The sequence below is a fragment of the Argiope bruennichi genome, chromosome X2 (genome assembly GCF_947563725.1).
Source record: "Argiope bruennichi chromosome X2, qqArgBrue1.1, whole genome shotgun sequence".
NCBI classification, from domain to species: Eukaryota; Metazoa; Arthropoda; class Arachnida; order Araneae; family Araneidae; genus Argiope; species Argiope bruennichi.
In genome coordinates, this window is record NC_079163.1 from 67,737,717 (window position 1) to 67,762,398 (window position 24,682).

General features: G+C 29.1%; 1 protein-coding gene across 4 annotated transcripts in view; it reads left to right on the forward strand.

Annotated features, from left to right (window-relative positions):
* LOC129960184 (disheveled-associated activator of morphogenesis 1-like) overlaps positions 1-24,682 on the forward strand; it is a 109,370-nt gene that overhangs the window by 16,365 nt on the left and 68,323 nt on the right. For 2 of the 4 annotated variants that reach the window (XM_056073395.1, XM_056073396.1), the window contains exon 1: positions 5,621-5,769. The exons of the other annotated variants lie outside the window; for them this stretch is intronic. In XM_056073395.1, coding sequence (XP_055929370.1) covers positions 5,749-5,769 — 21 coding nt within the window. In that variant the 5' untranslated portion in view covers positions 5,621-5,748. Of the gene's footprint in view, positions 1-5,620; positions 5,770-24,682 lie in introns of those variants that run through there. 4 annotated transcript variants of the gene reach the window in all.

The following is a 24,682-nucleotide window of genomic DNA, read 5'->3' on the forward strand; positions in this document are numbered from 1 at the left end:
AACAAAGAATATGGATCAGGAATGTCTAAACATTCATCCTCGAAAGTCGCAATTTTGACATGCTGCTCGGCCAGTTTGTTTCCCAAGTTTCCATCCTCCTCCTTTTCCTTCAAACGACGTGATTAATTTGAAGAGACTCGAGAAATTTTGTTGCGACAGTTAAGAAATTTTATCCTCTTTCTCGGAGAATGCAGTTAAGAGATGAACTCCATCCTGAATTCAAGAAATCCATTCTTCTCCATCCTGAATTGAAGAAAGTCTAGGATGCCAAAATAACAATCCCAGACTACTGAGGAGCTTCAAACGAACGTTAAAGTTCCTCTCATATCACTGACGGCAACGGTTTTCGAAGAGGGGGGTAGAAAACTGATCCACCACTATGGCAAATACTTGAATCTTCATTACCATTATGTCAAACAGTAACCATGGTTATGCATAACCTTTGGTAATGAAATCATTTATTCTCTATCTCATCTTTATTTTTTATGGTTCGTCGAAGCTTGGAGAGGGAAAATGGCCTTTCGTAAATGAGGATAACCTGTTCCTTGATTAAGGAACCGATGCAGGCTATTCCATTAAGTCTAAATAAATGGTGAAATCATAATGTCTCTTTTCCTTATCTTCCTCCCTTCTTTATACTTTTTTCCTATTATGTCTAATCACATCCAAGACCATTCAACTAAATGGCTACCCGCTGGCTATTCAAAGAAGGGAAATTCGATGAATCAAACAAGTCGCATGTAGGGTTGTTAAGACTGCCTCAAATAAATAAATTTTAAAAAATGTTATTTTTCTTTAATATTTTTTAATTTATTTAAGTGAACTCTATAAAAATATTAATATAATAACTTCTTTAAAAGTTGAATAATTTTATTCAAGTAATAATTTTATGAATAATTCTATTTTTTTATGTTTCAATCCTCCGTACATAAAGTTTTGTTGTTAGATAAATCCGTCCTCCAGCTAATTTAGCGTGGAAATTTGTTTAGGTATTCGTGTGTCACCTGTCTTCTCAGAAGGTACCTGAATTGTCTAAATAGAACGGTAATTTAATAATCTAAATCAAATATATGAAGTTTTTAATATTTTGATAACAAAGATGAAATACTTCATGATCGGCCTGCAGAGATCTTTTGTTTGCCAATGCTTTTTTCTTTCTTTTAATATTCTAACTTATTTTGAAAAGTAATTTTGTAAGTGAAAAGTTTAAAGTTTGTTGATCATCACTAGGGCTGGGCGATGATGGAACTTCATCATCATGATATATCGTCCAACACATATCTATATTTTTTGAAATATCGTGATATCATTATTTATTTATAGCTATTATAAGTTATAAATATCATCTCTTAACATATTGACTAATCAGAACGACTCCAAATAAAAGGGAGTTTCAATTTATATAATAAAAATATTTGCCTGCTTTTGAATAAAAATAATTAGAAAATAATTGTGTTAAAACCCCTTTAATAAAGTGCGTCAATGTCAAAGCAATGTCTGCATGGTATAATTTATAACATTACGTTTAAAACAAGTATTTTTATATATTAGAATATGACAGCATTTATAGAAATATTAACAAAAATTCTGTATAAAGGTCAATAAGAATGAAGAGCAACAAAAATAAAAACTAACCGGTAACCGAAACGAAATCAAAAACGAAAATTAAGTGTAAATATCAATTTATTGTATCACGATTTATCGTGAACCGCTAAGCGAAAGCGGAAGTATAACGGAATTTCTTTTTTTTTTTTTATGCGAGTACGCGTAAGTGTGAAATGCGAGCTGCGAAAAAAATTGTGAATTTAATGAACGAATCCTTTTTGCTTTTATTTCTGAAAATGAATATTTAGCGATTAAACAAAGGACAGCCTATAACCTTTTAATAACTGCAATTATTTTTCCATAATGGTATCATTCAGTTAGAGAACAGAAAACAGCTTATTCCAAAAAGGCAAGCTGAAAACAAGTATTTATATATATTTCAATATGACGGTATTTATAGAAATATTAACAAAAACTCTGTATGAAGGTCAATAAGAATGAAGAGCAACAAAAATAAACACTAACCGGTAACCAAGACGAAATCGAAAACGTAAATTAATTGTGCATATCGATTTATTGTATCGCGATTTATCGTAAGCTGCTAGGCGGAAGCATAACGGATTTTTTTTTTTTTTTTTTTTTTTTTTTTTTTAGTGCGAGTACGCTTAAGTGTGAAAATGCAAGCTGTGAATAAAATTGCGAATTTAATCTGAATTAATCATTTTTGCTTTTTTATTTCTGATGATGAATATTTAGCGATTAAACAAAGGACAGCTTACAACCTTCTGATAGCCGCAATTATTTTTCCATAATGATATCATTCAGTTAGGGAACAGAAAACAGTTTAATCCCAAATTACATGCTAAAAACAAGTATTTTTATGTATTAGAAATATGACAGTATTTATAGAAATATTAACAAAAATTCTGAATGAAGGTGAAAAAAAAATGAAGCGCAACAAAAATAAACACTAGCCGATAACCAAAACGAATTCGAAAACGGAAATTAATTGTGATTATCGATTTCTTGTATCGCAATTTATCGTGAATTATTATTCATGATCATGCTTTCGATAGATCGATATTTTTCCAAAACTGTAGACAAAAAATCGAGTTTTCAAAAATATCGATTTTTTTTTTTTTTTTTGATAAATCGAAAATCGGCACAGCCCTAATCATAATCTTGCTCGTATATCTTCAAATTTAACAGTAGCCTAAATGCCTTATTACAATAACAATATTCTGCCATTATGAAATTTACCATTTCGAATACTTGCTTTTGTGAAAGAACTTATGAAATATACAAATAATTAAAATTTTTAAATAAAAAAATAAAAAAAAATTTAATCCTGGAAAGATAAGAGTCCTTTTGAATCGAATTAAGATCCTGTCGCTTTTGAGAGACAAGAAAGACTTTAGTGACAGTTCTGAATCTTCTTTGTACTATCTGCTGTCTTCAGTTATCAGGAAATAATTTTCTCAACGGCGTGCATCAGATTGACCCCTTGGCAAATTTTCTATAAAAAGCTTAAAGTTGGTTAATCTTGTTCCCTCTGATTTATTTAACATTTTCTTCTTGTCTACGTAAAAAGAAATCATTTGACTCTTTGTCTCCATTCTGAACCCTTTGACTCTGTAATATCATTTCACTGAAAACAAGATAATTTGCGGATTACATTTTTTTAGCAAAATAGTAAATGCATATTATAGAAGGGTTTAATTGTACCTCAGATAAAATGTAGAAAATATGAGACGTTTATAGCAACATAGTAGTTATCGTGTGACCGAACTGAATAATGGTTAACAGGATAATAATTAAAACCTGAAAATGATTTTCCTTAGAATTTTCTTTTGTGGCTGTTTTCAACTAGTTATGTTAAAAAAAATTTTTATGCATAATTTATATTTATTGGCCTTTGCTTTTAAGTTGAATCAAATCTTTCCTTTTTTTTTTTTTTTTTTTAGTTTTTATCTTTGAAAACTTAAAATTTTTAATACCTTTTTTAAAGCAAACGTTTTTTTTTTCTTTCAAATTTTAGGAATTGGCTAATTATTTTAATGCTTAATATTGCAATGATTTTTATTTTATCACTTTAAAACATGGTAACATATTAGTATTTTCATAAACAAACGGTGCCATTACATTATGTTTTATTGTCTTATATTATTTGTTTTAAAATATATGAAGGTTATTTCTACAAATGAAAACAGGAAATAAGTTTCTGTATTTCAGTACTTGAAGAACAGATAGTGTGGTATTTACTTATTTGAAACTTGCTGTAATTTTAATCGCACTTAGATGTTGTCTTAAGTTATATTTTGTATAGTTGCTTCTTTTTAAAAATTTAATTTTATTATGCCTTACCTACTATTTTATAGTTGGAAATTCCATTGTTATAATTTTATTATTATTTTTTAAATTGCACTACCTAATAGGTTGAAAATTCTCAATCTTAGAAGAAGAGTCATATTAACTGTACATTTCCAATAACGGGATAAAAGGTGATAACACCTTTGTAAGCTTCAATTGGTTTTGAGTACGAATACTGAAAATCATATCAAGCAAAATATAAAAATGTAAGAATTAATTGAAGCTTTTATCTATTTATTTTGATACTATGTGAAGAACAGAGTATTTTTTAGCATCAAGCTGAGCTGAAAATTTTGATACGCAGAAAATATAGAAGCGGATTATTTTTTTTTTTTAAAAAAACTCATCTATTTAATTTATATCAGCTTGATCGATGATTTTTGTTTCTAAAAATTCCATCCTTTATTATTTTATCATTTTTCAACGTGTGATTATTTAAATTTCATTCATATACTATCTTTTCAATTTTTAATTGATTCAAAATAAAAGAAAATGATAAAATAAACAGTGCGGGTAGTCAGAATTATATACACACACACACATACACGTGCGCACTCACTCTCTCACACACGCACGCACGCACTCACATACACACAACCCGCACTCACTCACACACACACACACACACACATTGCCACTCTATGCATTGCTACTATATCTGGTGTCCCCCTCCCTTTCCAGCGTGATTAGAGAGATGTAATATTGTTTGCGACAGAATCTTTTATTTCTGTTTTTTTTTTTTTTTTTTTTTTTGTATAGAATGTAAATTGAAAAAGAAAAATGTTTCGTATGTAAAGATTTTTGTAATGAAAGCTTATTTTTTAATCGAAAAATGGGCGTATTATGTAAACTTACTGGCATTTATTATTTTTATAGCTTTTGAGTTTCCATTTTAATTTAATTTTTAAATAAATGGTCGTAATGTATATATATATATATACAATACAACCTAAAAATTTAGTAAGTATTAAAATTTGATATTAAGCAATTTATTTAAATTAATTTTTATTACACCATGATTTTTGGTGTATTTCTCTTGAAACTTATATATTTATCTAAGGACATTTTAGAAAATATCAAAACATAACTTTACGGTATAATTTGTGGCAAATTATTTCTAAACATTCAAATTTTATATATTGAAATGCTTTAATTGACTGTTGAAATCATAAATGCTATAAATCAAGAAATATCATGAAAAGGAATTAATAGAATCGCTGCAACTTCTTTATATAGATTTTTAGACCGATTTTTCAATTCATATTTAGAAACTGGTTCATTTTAGAAACACATTACCTCAGAAACAACTTATAAACCTTCCTATGCAATGTGATACAACAGACGTGTGTTCTGACTCAGCACGTGAGTTAAATTAGTTAGAACCTTCCGACGCAAACTTAGACTTCAACCAACCCTTGACTGGATTTGCTTTCCTCTTTTTAATGAAAACCGTTCCCTGTTAGCACGAAAATGATGTTTCCTGAACCATCATCGACCATGGACAACCGAATACTCCTCATGTTTTTTCCCTCCACCCACATTGGGAGGGAGGAACGTAAGAGAGGTAGGGGTCGAACAATGAGCAGAACGGCTGGAGGAGTCCTTTGTCACGTGACACATCAGGCACGCTTTGACTGAATGCGCATGCGTCCCATTTATCGTTGCCCTGCTCCACGCTACGGCAGACGACTTTTTCGCCTCATTCAGGAGTGCTAAATGAAAGTCGTCTGCTGCTGGCATAAACAGATCATTGGACTTCCCTGCAATGCCACCTTCCTGAAATCAAACAATCTTCAGATGTTATAAGGTCAAGTTTACGAATATCTTGTTAAGATGGATCCTCGCCAGATCAAAGTAAGAATTCTTTTTATTTCAATCAAATACTACCTCTGGTTTAATTGACCAGCTGGTCATAGTAGGGCAGCCGGTTATTTGACATGGTAGATGATTATTCCGCATTTCGGACCGAATAATAGAACTGTTTAAATCGCCAACCATGAAGTTCACCTATGGTCATGTTACAGCTGGAATACCCATTGCAGTTATAGCTTGTCACAGGGAACCTTCCAGTGATCGTGTCATTCTAGATACGCATTGTTTATAAACAGTCTAATTTAAAAAGAAAATGATCAATACAGAAGGCTGCTTTCCTTTTTGAAAGTGGGCCATGAACTGATTTATATTTTATGGCTATTTTTATTAAGTGTTTTCAGTTATAACTGGTTGAAATATTTGATGTGACTATTCTTTCACGCTTGATACACTTGAACAAATTTATTAAAAATAGCTCTGTTCTCACTTTGTTTATTATGATGCTCCCTTTGTTTATTATAATGAATTTCCTTTCTTTTTTAAATATCACCTATTCTACGAATTGCATATTTCTCAAAAATCTACATTCCTCTTTCATAGAAAATCTTGCTCTTGTGAAATGCAATAAAAAGGTTCGTTTTAAGGAGAGAAAAAAAAATGATCGTTTGAAATAGAAATGCGAGTTTGCTTTTAATTCTAAGAAAAGATATTCCAGTTTTAGCCATGTGATCTCAGTTATTGCTTACCAAAAACTTTGTTCCTTTCGTTATATATATAATTTTTTTGTCTTTTCCTTAAGACTACAAACTTGGTATGTATTTGTAAAATTTTCAGTTCTGTCAAAATTGTGCAGTTTTCATTTCTGAATTATTGTAAACTTTGTGAATGAGATAAGAGAACAAAATTCGATTTCTATTGAAAGAAACTGATTTTAGGAATTTCAAAATACGTGTGAAAAAAAAAATAAAGATATAGAGAAAAAAAAAATAAGTGTGTTTCGTTATCATGAAAATTAATTATTTTAATAAATGACATATTATCCTTATTCTGTTCGGCGTAATCCGGAAACTTGAATTTAAATTACGTATATGAATTCATCTAAGCAAATGTATAAAATTAAGATTGGTAATTTTCAAGTTTGGTGAGATTTAACTCCTTCGCATAGAGAACGTTACTCACATCACTGAGAGACGAGACTGTTTCGCACACATCTATTTATTTAACTGTATAAATTATGAAAGTACACAAGAAAAGGATATCAGGTTGTATACCCAAGAATAAGAATACATTCAGCGCCACGTTCTACTTTTTAATTGGTAACTAAGATTTTAAAATGGTCAAATATGTTAGGCTCAGTTAAACTTATGAAAATTGAACGGAAGTGCTTTCATGCTTAATAAAAAACTTATCATTCGAAAATAAAAAGAATATAAAGAATTATTTTAAAAAATCATAATGAGAAATTATAAATTATTAATCAGAAATAAATACAAATAATTAATAAGAAATTATTTATAGATAATTTAATTAATATATAATTTATTATATATTAAATATTAAGTTTTAAGTTTGTTTTCACTTTTATGCAAAGAAAGGACATTTCTCCAATATTCCCCCGTTTTTTACGCTATTATTTCTTATCATTCAGATTTAATCACTATCTTTTTTCTTTTTTTAACTTGAGGAATATTTTTCTTTGTTGTTTTCTTGACTAATCAATCTTTACTACGATTTGTCATTTAATCGACAGCAACATATTTGAATACTCTATCAGTCAACCAACTTGAACACGCATGTAACCTGACATGAATATACTTTCAACGATTGATAAGTATTCATAATGCTTAAGTATTCTTTAATCATAAGCATTCTTTAAGGCTTTTCATGCATTTATTGTCAAGCATCAATGGAAAATCAAGATAATGTAATGTTTCAAAATTACCTGAATTTATAACAATGCCTTGAAAGACAAGGGAAGTCATACGATTAAATATTCCAAAATAATTATCGATACTGTGCAAATGTTACAAAACACAAATAAGCATTAAATATTAGAAAAGTTTAAAACTAGAGAAAAATGCTTTTTCATTATTTTTATTCCCTTTTTACTTGTTAGGTTCTAATGAAATGTTTTGATTTTCAATTACCAAAAAATAAAACAAAATCAGTTTTAAGAATTTAAGTAATCGTCTTTAAGATAAAACACAAAAAGAGATGCTTTAAAATCACACAGGAAAATCCAAATCTTTCGGTGAAAATCATATATGTAATTTCAAAAATTAAAATACCGAATATTCAAAAATTAATTTAAGAATTTTAATTCACAAAGTAAGATTTTCTAATACGAATGAAGATGAATGTGTGTCTATGATTGCGTCTGTCTGTCCGTTTTACCTAATGAACTGTTAGGCGTAGTTATTAAATTTAGGACAGATATATTTTGGAGGAAGAAGAAAGAAAATCAGAGCGATTTTTTCGAAGTTTTAATTTTTTTTAAAATCAATTTTATTTTGTCTTTTTAGTGATAACAGAAAAATATTAACGCTAAAAAATAATGTTATTTCTAACACAAATTAAAATTTAAAAAATCAATTAATTTTATTGTTTTATCAATCTGTATATGTCTCTAATTTGTTAAATAAAATCATGGATATCATATGCGTTTTTTTAATCAAGATCTTCCATTTATATATATATATGAAAAGATAAAATTTTCATATATAAATAATCGTTAAATTTGTTCAAGTATGAAATTTGGCGCATTTTTATATCTCTTTATTATTTTATATGTATATGAATAATTTATTTGATGACTAAAGATATAGATATCTTTAAATCAGAAATTTATCCGCTGTTAAATACTGTTACTGATTTATGTGTTATTAATTAACTGAAATATATATTTAAATAATCCAATTATCTTAACCCATTAAAATCGTCTGTGGCGGCAACAGTTACGTTCAGATGTATTTTTTAGAATCGAATTTTACCATTTTAGATTTATTTCATTGATTTTCTTTTTTGTCATATTTTGACTGTGAATGATTGATGTAAAGAGTTGCAATGACCTCCAGATATTCTTGATATAGTTTGCTAATTTTAAGATAAAAGCATTTTCCTTATGTTTAAGCATCAAAATCTTAGTTAAAATATCAATACATTTTCTCGCCAACAGCTAATACGTTTAGCAAACCTTAACTAATCGCATCTGAATTCCTCTTATCAATGATCTGCGGATGATTTATTGGACTTTTATGACCCGTATGGAAATGTCATGTACGGGTAGGTCCTAATACCCTAGTTAATGAGTGAATGCAAGTTCCCCTATATAGTATTGGGATTTATTACTGTTGCTCACTCATTAACTAGTGCTATTTGCTCTCACTTTGTAGGTTTATTGGAGCTTGATTAACTTTGGCAGGAAAACTTGGCGAGCAGAATTATATAGAATGTCTGTTTCTCGTTCTGATAAGAGATGATTGATGGTTGAAGATTATTTATCTTCGAATTATCATCTTTTTTCCAAGGTAAAACTAATTCAGCCCCTTATAAACGCAAGAAATATGTTTGAAATTTTAACTATTGATTTGTTTTCAGTGTGTCTGTCTTTTTTTTTTTTTTTTTTCCTACGTTGCTTTGATATGATTTCAAATATGAATAATATTATTAAAGTTTTCGTAACATCAAAAGTAAAGCCATTATTTATGTATAGTAGACATCAATATCGACAATATCGTTGTAGCCTTAAGGATGTAATTAGATGCCGCTGCTTTAACGAAAAATCTGAAAAGTGTAAAGAATGTTTGAAAACAGCAGTATTCTCTCCAAAATTATTCATTTTTGTAAGCCGGATTAAGCTAAAATCGACATCAAGAAATATATTGCAAAAATTAAAAGGAGAGTTTGTCAGACTGATGAATCAGTCTTAAAAATATATTAAGAGAAAATGTCTCCTCTTTTTCAAAGTGAATATGAATATTTGATAGCTATGAATTTGCAAATTATAAATTTAAATACTATTCATGTTTTTAAAAATATCTATCTTAAGGTAGTCAATAAATATTTCGATTGCAAAAAATATTTCCAGTATAGAAATCATAATGTAGATTGAATAATTATATAACAGTTTTTATAATTTGGAAAATACAGTTTTCATCGGAAAATGAAACAACTTTTTTTTTATATTTCTAAATGCACTATGTTAAATTATCATCAATATACGGAATAATTAACAATAAAATAATTATTGATAGTTCAGACTAACATCACCGAATATATTACAATGGAAGAGAGAAATCTGATTTAATCTGACATATATATAATTTAAAATCAGATATTTTATGCAAACTGAGAATTTATATAAATAATTAAAAATTAACAAGCAAAGGAAAAAGACGAATATATGGTTATCTGTTTAAAGAAAAAAAAATGTATAAATTAGTTTAACTCTCATATCCGCTTGTGAATATCTATTTTTAAATAGAATCTATTTGTGAATATCTATTTTAAATATATCTTATTTTTATACGCCACTTTTTTAAAGGAAGTTTTTCTTATAAATAAAAATGACTGATTTTTTTTCCCTTTTAATATCCAAGTATTACGAGTATATGATAGACAACATTTCAAAAATGTGTTAAATGCGAAATTTATGTAATATACACTAGAAGACAGTCGTAATGCTGATGAATTTTGGAAATAAGTGAAAGAACTAGATATTATATTATAGATATCCAGTTAAACTTGAATTTAAAACAATTTTTGTATATTTTGTTTGTTAATAAATCAAAATATAATTTGTTAATAATATCAATTTGTTAATAATCTTGTGAAATAAACCAAGTAAGTTATAAAAATTAAATTTTGCAAAATATAGATTAAATCAGAAAATTATATTTCAATTTATTAAATTAAATTAGTATTATGCAAATCAAAATTATAAAGTTTTATAAATATGTTCGGTACTATGAAGTTATAGACATATTCCTTTTTAATAAACTTTTAGTAACAAAATTCTCCCGCTTGAATTCTCTTACTTATTATTGATATTAATAGATAAAATGTGATATTAGTCGTTCATTTCAAAAGAGCAACCACTACTAGTACTGCCATCAGCATTTTTCCGAGAGAATTGGAGTGTCATTCTCACACTGGCAATGATTGATCATCTTGTGTCGTTGTTTCTTATGGCGCTATAAGAAACAACGACACAAGATGATCAATCATTGCCAGTGTGAGAATGGACAAGCCCCGCTGACGAAGTCAGCGATTTTAAGCCGAGAGAGCACTTCCTGTTTTCACTAGCGCCAACTAGGGCCAAGAGTGGTCTTAGCTACTCATGCGTCATAACCCTTTTTTTACGGGGGGCGGACATTATTCACACATTTCATTCACTCACCCACAGATCGTAACACATACATTCGCTTGCGCAACCCCTTTTTACAGGGGTTTCATTCACGCACCTCACAGATAGAACACAGGGTAGAGAACAAACATGCCTAAACCAGGACTCGAACCCAGGACGCCCAGATTACGAGAAAGACGCGCAACCCTAGGCCAGGTCGCCGGCCCTTGTGTTCATTGTCAATGCGTCAAACCCTATATATAAAGATAAACTTTATAATATGGCAACCATTTTAATGCTTAAGCGCAAATAACGCTAGTTAATGAGTGAGCGCAAATGCGACTGAGCGTAAGTGACACACTATCAAAATATTTTCTCGCTACATCCGGTCGCCGAATATTCTTGCCATCAATTGCAACGTTAAGCAAACTTTAACTAATTACTTTCTAATCCCTGCTGTGGTGATTGATTGGACGGATATGTACACATATGCGTACAGATCATTACAGGAAAATGATCCTCTCTAGAATCCCAAACCCAAAACTTTGAGTGCCTTTTTTTCACCTACTGAAAACAAAATTTGATTCAGAAACACGATTTTAATAAAATCGCTTACTATATTTCATTTATTTAAGTTGAATTGTTTCTGGATTATCACATTTACATTTATACAAATTTACAGACAGACAGATGGTCAAGCCCTTGACAAATTAGGTCGAAATTTGATATGAATCTTTAATTTAGATGTTAAAATTGTGTACAATCTAGCTCTTTACGTTTTGTAGTTAGCGGGATCACTCGCGTTCGGACAGACAAACTTCCTTAACACTTGCATCTCGAGGGGCAAGATAAATAGTCTTCCAGGAATATTCTCAATGCTCGAGGGATGAGATAACTCGCCTTCCAGGAATATTCGCTATGCGCGAGGGATGAGATAACTCGTCTTCTACTCAAGGTCTCTATATTATTGCAGCGTTTATATATATTGCAGCTATTATTATATATAAGAGAGAGCGACACAGACTCTTAGCTCAGAGGGTGGGACAAAGGAGCGCCATTGCCGTGATAAAAGTGTTAAATCGATTTCGCTCACAGTTGATAGAAACCTACAAATTTGATCTAAAGATCACATACCAAATTTTGTTCAAAGCGGTTTTGAGTTATTGTGTGTATAGACAAGCGTACTTCCAAAAATAAGTTTTTGACTCAGGCAGGTTTGAAACGTGGATCTCGAGTTCGTATTTTTTGACGATTACAGTACTTTCTTTCTCTTCATATATGATAAAGTAAAAAGGAAATCTCACTTACTCCATGTCGTTTCGTATCCTGTCCTGGTGGCCTAATCTGTGAAGTGTTGGCACGAAGTCTTGAAATTCATTGGCTCCATCCTAGCCAGCCAGTGGGAGCATCCTTGCTCCTCGGAGACAGGTGTCTTAATTCTTATTACAAATTTTATTTTATCATTTTTTAAGTAATGTCTGTAAAATTCAATATTTATTCGGTTTCGTTCTTTTTTTTTTAATCTAGTTATTTTTCAGATTTTTATAAAATAATCCCTATACTGATTTACACCTCACTTTCCAATACTTTCAAGTCTTTTAAATTTAAAAAGATATAAATAATTTGTTTCAAGTGCCTTTTAGTTACTTCTAAAGAGGAAAAATTAAAGTTAACTCTAACAATTTTTCCGAAAGGTACAATATACCTGTAAATAACATTATCCAAAAATAAAACCTGTCATTTCACAGTTTTTAAAAACAATCAAATATTTATAAAAACCTTCGAAACGATTTGAATCTATGCAAATCAATGGAAAATATTGTCAAGAATCATATTTATGAATAATTTTTTAAAAAATGAAATAAAAAATAATAAATTCTTATTTTAAACTACAAAATATATAGTATCCTTAGGCATTATGCCTATTTCCACTTCATCCAAGATGGTCAAAAAGTCAAGAATTTTGAAAATCGGAACACGGCGGTCAGATGAGAACCGGCGTTCTGTACCTGCAAATAACATTTTATCGTTTATACAATGCCTCTAAATTACGATATCCTTTAATTTAAAAAAGATTTTTGCAAATATCTATCAGCAACACCGAATTTAAGCAAATGTTATCGTGAAAGCAACATTTTCTGAGCTTCATTAGATCTTGTATCGATTGAAGAATATTGGTTCCATCTTATTTATCAGTGCAGAAGGACATGAAAACGTTTTATCAAGAAATGTGGAGCAATGGGTGAGGTCTATAAGAGATCTGTCTATTTATTTGGGGTATTATACATCTAACTGTTTCATGATGAAATATCATGTTCATTATCATTTTAGATTGCACGCAATCTAAAATGATAGCGATTTAATGAATATAATAGTAACTAATGCTCACATAAAAGCCGTAGGAAGTGATAGTTAATGTCATTTAGTTGAAGATTGTATTTTTGGACACTTAGTTTAAATGAAATGTATTTTTGTATATTTAAAAGATACATTTTGAAAATAAATAAAATAGTATTATTAAACTGGAATTATTCTCTCAGAATAATTCAGTATATGTATGTAATTATTTCGAATTAGCTACATTCTAAAAATAATTTTAAATCCGTTTTCATTGTAACTTTTGAGTTGCTCTCGTTATTCATTTTCCAAAACACTGAGTCGGCAAATTCTTTTCTACAACTATATGAGGTCCGAATATTATCTCACGGTCTATCTCTTTCTTGCTTTCTGCCTTCTTATTCGGTTTGCCATTCGTTTTTGCCATTCGTTTGCCATTTGTCATAAAGACATCTTGACAAAACCTAAAAATTGGATTATTTTGTTTGAAAGTTTGAAGAATAATAAGTGATGAAGAACTGAAAGATTGCTTCTTCAAATCAAGTTTTATATGTATATTAAGACGAATGTATCGATTAACTTATATAAATATTATAAAAAAAGAAAATAAACAAGGAATCAATTAAATTTCAAAGAGTATAAAATATTTTAGGTCCTTCTTTACGGAGCCTGAAAACTGAAAATTCATTTAAATTTATGGAATATTTTATTCAACTTCATGTGTTAACAAAATCAAAAGTAATGTTTCGTTTCGCCATTTTTTTAATAATATTTTTCTATGCTTAATGAACTTTGGTATGGAATAGGGGTTGAATTCATTAGAAATAGAGTTTCTTTTCTAAACTTTTTCAATCAAGCCTTTTTTTTTAAATGGCCTTTAAGAGTAAAGGTAAGATTCAATTCTAACCATATTTTTGAAATATATGCAAACAGGTTCAAATTCTGTTGTGGGCCTTATTTTTTAATTTAATATTAATAGACTGTTGTCTCAGCTGTAATAAATATAATCTTAAATTCTGATTAAATATAATGAATAAATTAAAATACTAATATATTAGCCGTTTTACAAAAAAATTTCGAATGTTTAGAACAAAATTTCTGAATCGAGTGCAAAATATATGAACTCGCGTTTAGTCACGCTTCGTCAACTTCTATTTTAGCTCGTTAGAGTTATCATTGCATTAAATTATTCTAAAGCAGAAGTTTCGTGCAACTGAGCTGTTATCAATCTCAACACGACAGTTTTTCCTTCCCTTACTGTCAGTGAAAGTGCTACTTGTTTTACTTCCCCCCTCCCCCCTTCTTTCTTACTGGGGCATTTGAGACGCATGAAGAGAAATGATAATAATAACAAAAACACTTGTTTCAAACGATCGGAAATGTGTTCTTTGACTGAAAAACAGTAAATGAAAACGTTTCTCTGCGATTTATCAGTTAAGTAGAAATTTTTTTGGAATAAGTAACTATTTATTTTATTTTTAATAATTGTCTTGTATTGCAATCAGATATTATAATCGGGAGTCTAGCCTTAAAAACTTCAGTAAATTAAAAAAAAAAACCAATTACTTTTATTAAAATCATTATAGTCAGCTCGACGGAAATAAAAAGAAATATTTTATCAATTTAATAACTTTTCTAAGCATTTGCAGCATTGTAAAGCAGTTAATCCTAATCCTAACAAAGTTAAACTTTTGCTTAAAGATTTCTAATCATAGGCACAAAACATTTAATTTATATTATTTAAATAATACGGTGCTAATGACTATTACAGTTTGATGCTTAAAAATATTTTTTGAGGTAATCATTACACTTTGTTATGGACCAGATTTAACTGAAATTAAGCACAGCAAAAATTTTCGCCAAAATTGATCGCCGAAGGCAGCTAGTTTCAAATAATTTTTCATTTGGAAAAACTTTCTCCACTTCCCATAGTAATGAGTAAAAGCGTATCAGCAAGTTTTCACACATTTGCACTTGAAAATATCTGTAATTTTGATGAAACGTTTCTTCAGAGATATGTGAATCAGGTAGCAAACATTTAAAGTCTTCAGTTAGTTTGTAGTCGCTCTTGTTATACTAACCATAATTGACTATGATGGCTTCAGAGACAGCGCCCTCTGAAGTCTTGTGACACCATGACTCAGTTCAAATCTAGCGATGGCATGTGCCGCATGTTTGATCCATGCTCTTATATATATAAAAATTACTCTAAATTTTTGTATGTAAATTGTCTGCGTGTAACGTAACTTATAAAAACTGTTACACTAATTCGGACTTTTTACTGAATCCCTTAACGACCCCACTAGTTTGATTTCTTCAAAAATGTGATTCCTGCTGATATCTTGTTTTTCTTTAAACGAAATAATTTTTTCCAGGTTTTGGCAATTTTGTTTGAATTCTGTTTCGGATGTTTTGATTAATTTAAATAGTATGAATACATTGCAGTTGTCATGTTATGATGATTTGGTTAAATCGAGTTTTTAATTAGTTTGGTATTGTCTTCATCACTGGAAACTAAAATGTAAATAGATTTTTTTAAATTTGGTTTCTTCTCCTTTTTCGTAGTTAAAATTATTTATTGTTTTACTATCTTGGGTTTAGTTTCAAATTCGGCTGTTACGTCTAGCTTTTCTGCAAAAGATATCGCAATGATGCCACAAATATTCCTTTTTATATTCTTTTTTGAATTTGAGATAGACTAAGGAGTGTATTGAAGATATGAGGAAGGTTTTGTTGAGAGAGTTTGAACAACTAATGATTTCGCACTAACAATCGTGACATGAGTTAGGAATGAGATACCTTTAAGGTGTTCATTCATTAAATTATAAAAGCATAATAGCCATATGAGAACTTATAGTTTATATACTAGTTAGATATCGCCATCAATAAGTGGTCATCAAAGCCCTCACTCAGTAATCCTTGAAGTTCAAAGCTGAATGCGGTTTTTAATTATTTCAAATTTAATAAATAATTTACAGATTGTTTTAATTAATATAGTTGCTTATTTTTATTCAAAATAAGTATACATTCATATAATAATTGACTTATAATTTTATTTTTAAATGGTAAAATAAGTGTAAATTTGACATTGAGATGATGTATAAATATGTGATGATGATTATAAATGATGATGAATAAAAATTATAATTATTCACATCATCAAAATATTTTATTCACTAATTCTACAATTCTTAATTTTTAATTATATACAATAATATCAAAACAGCGGCAGTTGAAGCAAGTATAAAACGCTTATTTTGTAAAATAATTATTACAAAATCCATCATTTGCTTCTAAAAAAATACAGGGACCGGATTAATAATTATATTTTATCAAAATAAAATTATTCAAATTATAATTTTATTATATTTTATCAATATTATTTATTTTGAATATTTATTTAGATCAAATCTCTTGTAAAACCATACTTCCATTATCAATTTTCGTAAACTGTTTATTTACGAAAATTTGAATGAACCAATTTTTTTTGTTTTTGATTTTGAAGATAAATTGCAAAGAGAAAAAAAAATATTTACAAACAAAACTTAATTTCCTAAAAAATTAGTATTCAAATACTTGCTGTGGCCATCGGCAACATGAATTAAATCTATTTTTTGTATTTTGTACTTAAATGACGAGGAATGCTTTTTAATTTTTAAATAATATCAAATGTTATTTTTGCCTGGAAATGGACGTAAGTAATGAGAAGAAATAGAATTGCGCCAAAGGTAGAGGGTGTAATAAGAATGCATTTCCGCATTCAGGCATCACATCAATCTGAGTTTAAATTGTTTGCGTACAAATCATTTTTCTTCCGCTTCTGTCATTAATGATCCATTGAGGCTTGAGTTCGCTTCTTTCTTAGCGTCACTTATTTTTTTTTTGTTAATCTTTTTTTCTGTTTGTTTGCTTTTTTCAAGGTAACCAATATTTTTCATTACTTACGCTATAACTGTTATAGAATGTTTGTTATAGCTTTTATGGGAGAGGTCAGATGAATGCATTTTCTAAAACAAAACATAAGTTTCATTTCAGTTTAGTTATATTAACTAAAATGAAAAACTAGCCCTAGTGTTGCTTTAAACTCGTCTTTAAAGCAACACTAGAGTTATTTTGTGACGTACCTCATAATTTTGAACCGCGGTCAGATGACGAGGATGACACCTGATATGGCACCCCCTCTCTAAACTTTCACACCACACAAGCGGAGGACGTTTAGCCCCAATGGATTTAACGTGAATCCGAGACCTTACCTTCCGAGACCTTAGAATCCGAGACCTTACCACAAGGCCACCGATGCCCTAACCAAATAAAAGAGGTTGCAAAAGAAAAGCATTGGACATAATTTATCCTGTAATAAATATTGAATTTACAAAATACTTTTATAAAGAACAATAAAGGCTTAGAACTTAAAAGAAAAAACTTTGGCAAGGAATATTGTACAATGACCTGAGATAGTACTTAGTCATAAAAGTTACATTCTTTAAAAGGATAAAAAAAAACTTTTGTAATTCCTGAATTTTTCAATCCATAAAATGCGTGGTGTGTTTATGAACAGTATTTAATTACAGAAAGATATCAATAAATTTAAAATGCAGTTTTTGATTTGTCCATCACAGGAAACGCATAAGATTATATTAAAAATTATTTCTTACTTTATTTTTTTCTGATATATTTATTTTCACATGCTTCTTCGGTGAAAAAAAATAGTTGTTTTTAGAAATTTGCACTTATTTCCAAAAACCAAGATTTTTTTAAGAAATATTTTAAATTTATTTGTCAGTTAATGTAATGAGGTTGTCACTGCCGCTATGGTTGATTTAAGGGGACGGTGGATTCTATTAGACATTTTGAGGAATTATTCACTTAGAAATATGAACTTTTTTATGCATATGTACTAAAATATAAATACGTCAAATTTCTTTTTAAAATAAAATATTATTATTATTATTTAAAAATTAAAAGGTATATGAGTTTTTAAAATTTCAAAATATTCCAGGCAACACAATTTTTAATATTTTCCATTATTTTTGCCTTATTATCCAATATAAATTTATTTGGAATAAAAGTATGATTTTGTAATTCCAATTAAATGCTAATTTTTTAGAAATATTTTTATGCACACTTACTGAGTTTCCATAAGAATTTTATGTTTTTTTGGAATTAAAATTGACTTTTAACTATCTAAAAAAATTCTAAATGTAAAGTGCATACCCTATTTTTTTAAATGTTTAAAAGAAATCTTTCTTATCAATTCTATCTAATTTCGTCAAAAATTAAAACACCTCGAACATTTCAAAGATGTTTAAATCTAATTACAATATCATTTTGAGGAAAGTAATTAAAATATGCTTTTATTCTCTATGACTTTGAAATATTCCTTTTATTAAGTAATATATCTTATAATAAAATTTTAATTGAATATAAACATATATTTTAGTAAGGAAACAATAAAAATAAAATTTTACGTTTTCAAAGTCCATTGTCCCCTTAAAAAAATTTGCTTTTTTTGTCGGTTTAAAAAATAAAACTAGGCTTTTTGTCTTTAATTTGAATAATTTTAATAGTTCGAATAATAATGATAAATCAATTGTATTTCAATTGACCATAACGGACTGAATTTTCATACCGCTGGACAATTGTATCTAAAAATCAGAAAATCTTTTTCTTTCTTCATTTATTTTTGGTTTGTTTCATTATTTCGAAAAAGATTTTCTAAAAAAAAATGCAGTTAAATCTTTGCATTTAAAAGTTCAATCTGTGTACAAATCTATTTTGAAGATATTTTTTTCAGGGACTGATGAAAAAAAAAATTGAACTAAATTGTAGATGAATTAAAAGAAAATTTTTAAAAAATCAGTATTAAGCCATTGTTGTGTTATGTTATTCAAAATTCTAATTACCATTATTTCTCCAAAATAACAAAACATTTGGTAATTTAAGGCTAAAGCGTTAGGAAATTCATTAATTTTTATGTTGAGCAGAAAATGTATTCTTAATTTACTTTAAAAAAAACCGTGATAAGAAATAGAAGTGAAATTATTTCTACTGGAGGAAATCCTTTTTTAAATATTTTTAGGGGGATTTTCTTCCACTATATGCGAATTTATTAAATAGACTCAGTGAAATTATTTCATTTTGTTAGTTATGTTTAGTTAAAAAACTAACAAAGTTATTAGAATAGTTAAATTTTTAGTTAGTAATTAGAATTCGAAGATTAATTTCTCCAATCCATACGCATTTTGCCCATATCAGTATTGTTATTGTGGTTAGCTGATGTTGCTTCTCTGGTTAGTTATTCGAACGTAATATTTTATCTTGAAATAAAATTTATATTTGGTGAAAGAATGCGCTTAGATGTCAAGAAATCTTGAAATCAGTTTTCTAATTCACCATTAGGTGATAATTTCTTGTATGGAATCGAAATTTAATTCAATAAATGGGTTGATTGATAATTAAGTTCTAAAAATATGAAAACAAAATATTATCGGGAACACGCAAGTGCAAACGTAAGGTGAGTGAAAAGTAATTACAAAATTCCATCTTTAATAAACATAAAACTAGGCAAGTTAAAGAAATAATATGGCTTGTTTGTTGTACATCAGATCTAATTTAAAAATTTATATTGTTTTCCAGCATAAAATGTTCTATGATTTCGCACAAGAGCAAAAAATCACTCGATGTGATTTAATTATTGTAATTCAACGATATTTAGGTATTATTCAAAAAATTACCCTATTCTTGTTACATGCTAATTCTTTTGCTTTGAGGGAAATAAATTATATCGTAAAAAATTTGTCAAATTTTAATGAAGGATTTTGTTTTATCTAGAAAATAGTTTCCTTTGCTGTATAAAGAATTATTTTTAATGGCGCAGAATATTGATTCATCGTTGTCGATTGTAGATCATGGGAAAATGAATTATTAAGTATATTATTTATCAATAATAATCACAAGATAGTTTTTCCAATTTCCTTCAGATTGTTAACATATATTTTAAACTTTTACAATATTGCTAATTATTTATTAATTTGTTTTGAATTTATCTTCAGAACAGATTAACAATAAAAGACGTTAGTTATTGACTTTGAGCTGAAATCAACTCCATCGTGAGAGTTTAACCTGATTTTCAGCGAGGAACTACGGTATATACTGGAAAGTGAAAAGCTTTTCGTAATGAATGAAAGTTAACAGTTTAGCAAATCAAAATAAAATGCTGCTGAATTTGAAAGGACTGATAATTATTTCAGTACCATAAAAAGAAGCTAAATTTTTACAGTTCATTGAACATAATACAGTTGTTGTTGTTTTCACTTAACACCTTTTAAAATACAAATAAACTGTTGAAGGAACTAAATGTTCTATGTTCATTGGTGCGAGGCACTGCATGACAAGAAATCAAGATAAAAATGCATTGATAGGTCATATAAATATAACCTATCAATGTAACGAGTGTCTCAAAAATGATTGATGGGTTTTGAAAATGAATAAAAAGCAAAGAAGGAGTGCGAAAGAAATGTATCGTTTGTGGCCTTACGCTTGGAAAATCAAGGGATTTTATTCTACCAAATTGCAAACTTAGTTAACATTGCCACGAGAGGTGCCACGAAAAAATGTTGCAAGGACTGTTTCAAAAAATTAAACAACGGTGCTTTCAATGTTACCTTCATTGCATCAACAACCTGGCGCAATTCGAGGTAAAAATATGTTACAGAATGGCAATTTCAAGTACTTCTTTATAATCATACTTGTTGCAGATCGCATGCAGTGCGGTTTGGCAGTGGCAATGCTAACTAAATTTAAAATTTTGTGGGATAAAATTCCCTGATTTCCCAAACGCCGTTTGGCATTAAATTTTCCGTTGGAAACTTGTAAGTGCAGTAATATTGGAAAAGTGCAGCTCTGTTTGGCAGTGGCAATGCTAACTAAATTTTGAATTTTGTGGGATAAAATCCCCTGATTTCCCAAGCGTAAGGCCACAAACGATACATTTCTAACGCATTTCCTCATTTTTTTTATTTATTTTTGAAATCTATCTGTCATTTTTGGAAGAAGGAATGTCTGAAGAAAGGAACTCTTTCGGGATTTCTGGTTTGTTCCTATTCATAGTTCCTACATATATTAGACCCCTCTTTAGTAGCTCAAATGCATGTTTTAGGACAGTGAATCAGTTATCTCCCGTTGTGTTTCTGTTTGTGTGAGAGATGTAGCGACTGAACGAAGCTCTGACTGCGTTAATTTGATGAATTTTTTTGTCAGTGCCGGAGAGTCCGATACCTTATATAGTAATATCTCCTTCAATATTTCAGCAGTAAATAAAAATTCCAATGCAGTACGGTGAAAACAATGTGTGCCTAACAATTGTATAGGTCCGATGATGCCCGGGAGATGAGATATAATATTATGTTATGCTGTTTTGTTCTTGCTCGAAAATTATGGTAGATTTGCAGGTCATTTGAATTTTTTTTTTCCTTAGTAGCTTTTAGAAATGTCATTTGGGAGGGGGGAGGGTTCCTCATCGTCTACAATCTCATCACTTTTATCAGTTTCTTCTTCACTTGTCTCTGCTTCTACTACAACATCAGTTGTCATTTATTCTTTATCAAATGTATCTTGTTCAGAAACACTTTCATTACCACTCTAGTAATCTGGCAATGCACATGCTCCTTCATCGCCTCTGAAGTCACTTTCTGTAGTATTAATCATTGCCCTAGCCGACTCAGAAAAGTCTGCGTCAATTGGTCTGAAACTCTTCCTCAATAGAAGTCAACAAGAATGAAAAGAAAGGATTAAACAAGCAAAAGACTAAACAAGAAAGAAAGAAAGACTTAAGAAAAGATTAAACAAGCAAACAAACTAATAAAAAATATGTAACGGATACCCCACAAAGCAACACAATTCACGGTCAAACGCTAAAGCGGAAACCACACTCAACGGCGGTAGATGTTAGACGAGTGGAACATACATACAAGCTCATCTTTCTTCAAGTTTACGTAATAAAACAAAGACGTTTAAAAGAAGAGCTGGGGTATTGAAATAACTCACCTCCTCGGTTATGGATCAAATAAATTTTATTATAAGTATTTCTCAAATTGAATCAATTAGTACCTAAAGGAGGGCGGTATCTGCAGGGAAGCAGGATAGCAGCTCTCTTTATTTATTTATTTTTTAAATGAAAAAAGACAATTTTTTTTTTTTAAATGTTATGGTTTCTTTCATTCTGTTTGGTGATCCGAACTTATAACGAAATAAATTCTATCCTATCCAAAAAAGTAGTCGTAAATATCCCATTAATAATTTGCTATTCTATCCACGCCATCTTTCATCACAGCAACATTTTTATTATTTATTATGTACGTGCTTAAAATGTTTATTTTCGAAATAATTTATTCCTGGCTCTTTTCATTTAGTTCAGTTATTAATTCTCTCTCTCTTTCTTTTTTGCTGATTATTCAGGAAGTTCGATAAATAAAAATATGCTCTAATCGATTTATTTATAGTATGAAGTCCGATGTTACGTTGATTTTTTCCCTCGCATTCTAAATGAGGAAGCTAGTTGTATCAAATGCTATTCAGATACATAGCCATAATATAACCATTCGCTTATATTATGGATGTATATGTGCCGTTGTTTATTAATAAAATATTCACAAATTTCCATGCCTCGGTGAAGCTTCAGATGAAATCTTAAATAGTTAATGTATGATGGAAGTTTGGAGATCAACTGAAATCGAAATATTAATATGATATGAAACATCTTCCATTTAATTTTTAAAAAATATATGACATTGATCACTGACTAAGACATAACTATAGAAAACAAAGGGAAATTATTTACATATAGATTCAAATGATTGATTTAACATCAATATTATTCCATCGAAATTGATATTTGATTAATTTTTTATATTTCCTTGATATAAATAGGTTTTCTTTTATGTTTAATTTATTTCATAATCGTTTAAAATTGAAGAGATAATTCTGAATTTTCCTAGTCTAAATCGGTTTTTTGATTCCATTAAACCTGTGGAACAAAATAATCCAAGCTTACTTATTCTTTACTACTGTCTTTTAAAGCCAAAAATGAAAGAAAATATACAAATTGGAAATTGTTTCGTTAGATTTAAGAATTACTCTCTAGTTCCAAAAATTCACTTAAAAACTAATAATAAAAATATAAAAAATTGTTATCATGTTTGAAATCTCTAAATGCTCTAAACCAGTCTTCAGTTAAATGGTTTAACCATAAGTAATTCCGAAATCAATCAAACTTGGAGAGCATTTCGGATATTTTTAAGCGAGTGATATCAAATTTCAGGATTGATTTTGTTCCGAAAAGAACAGAAACAATTTACGTTATTGTTTCCTCTCTCCATATCTGCTACATATTTTTTAATTGTTATTTTAAAACGGGCATGGGACAACGGGCAAAAGCAATCCTTTGCTCCAAAAATAATTGCATACAAACATACTTGCGTATTAATTTAGATTGTAAATATTTTTATTTGTTGCAAAGATTTGGATTGGAGACCATGAGACAAATTCCTATATGATCAAAAAATTCTCTTCATATCTGAATTAGTTCTTTCAGATAGATAAGTCGGTTCTTTACAGGTAGACGCGCAATATGTTACAAAAGACAGATGAAAGAGTATTGTCCTTGAAGGTGTTAATCAAAAGAAAAGAAAGAAAGCTCTTTAGTGAGGGAATCGGGTTTTTTGCTGTGAGCAAAATCAGATTATATTCTAGATAAACATTGTCTTTAACTGACTACGGTCAATATCAATATGCGCAGATTTCTTTTAAAAATTGTTTTCCACTTGAAAATAGCCGTAAATTTCCTTGAAAATTTTAAAAGTTTTAAATATATTTTAGACTCACTAAAATGACAAAATATTAATATCTCTGTCTAAGAATACACAATTCAATTTTGTAATGAATTATATATATGTCTACAAACCATGAAGCATACATGGCATTACATTTAAAAATGAATTATGTAAGACTGCTAGTAAGATTTTTCGAACTTAGCGCATAATCCTGTTGACTAGCTGAGAGAAGAATGAAAAAAGTAATAAAAAATATCAGAGAAAATGAAATAAGTAATAAAAGGTTGGGCGTTTAAAGGATCATAGAAAGAACAGTTTGTTGTTAGCTTGACTATTTTCCCTTCAGGCTGAATCATCTGCTTTAGTCATATGAAGGAGACATTATCCTGCGCAAAAGCTGGAAAGGAGATTTCTACAGAAATTTAAAAAAAAAAAAAAACATTAT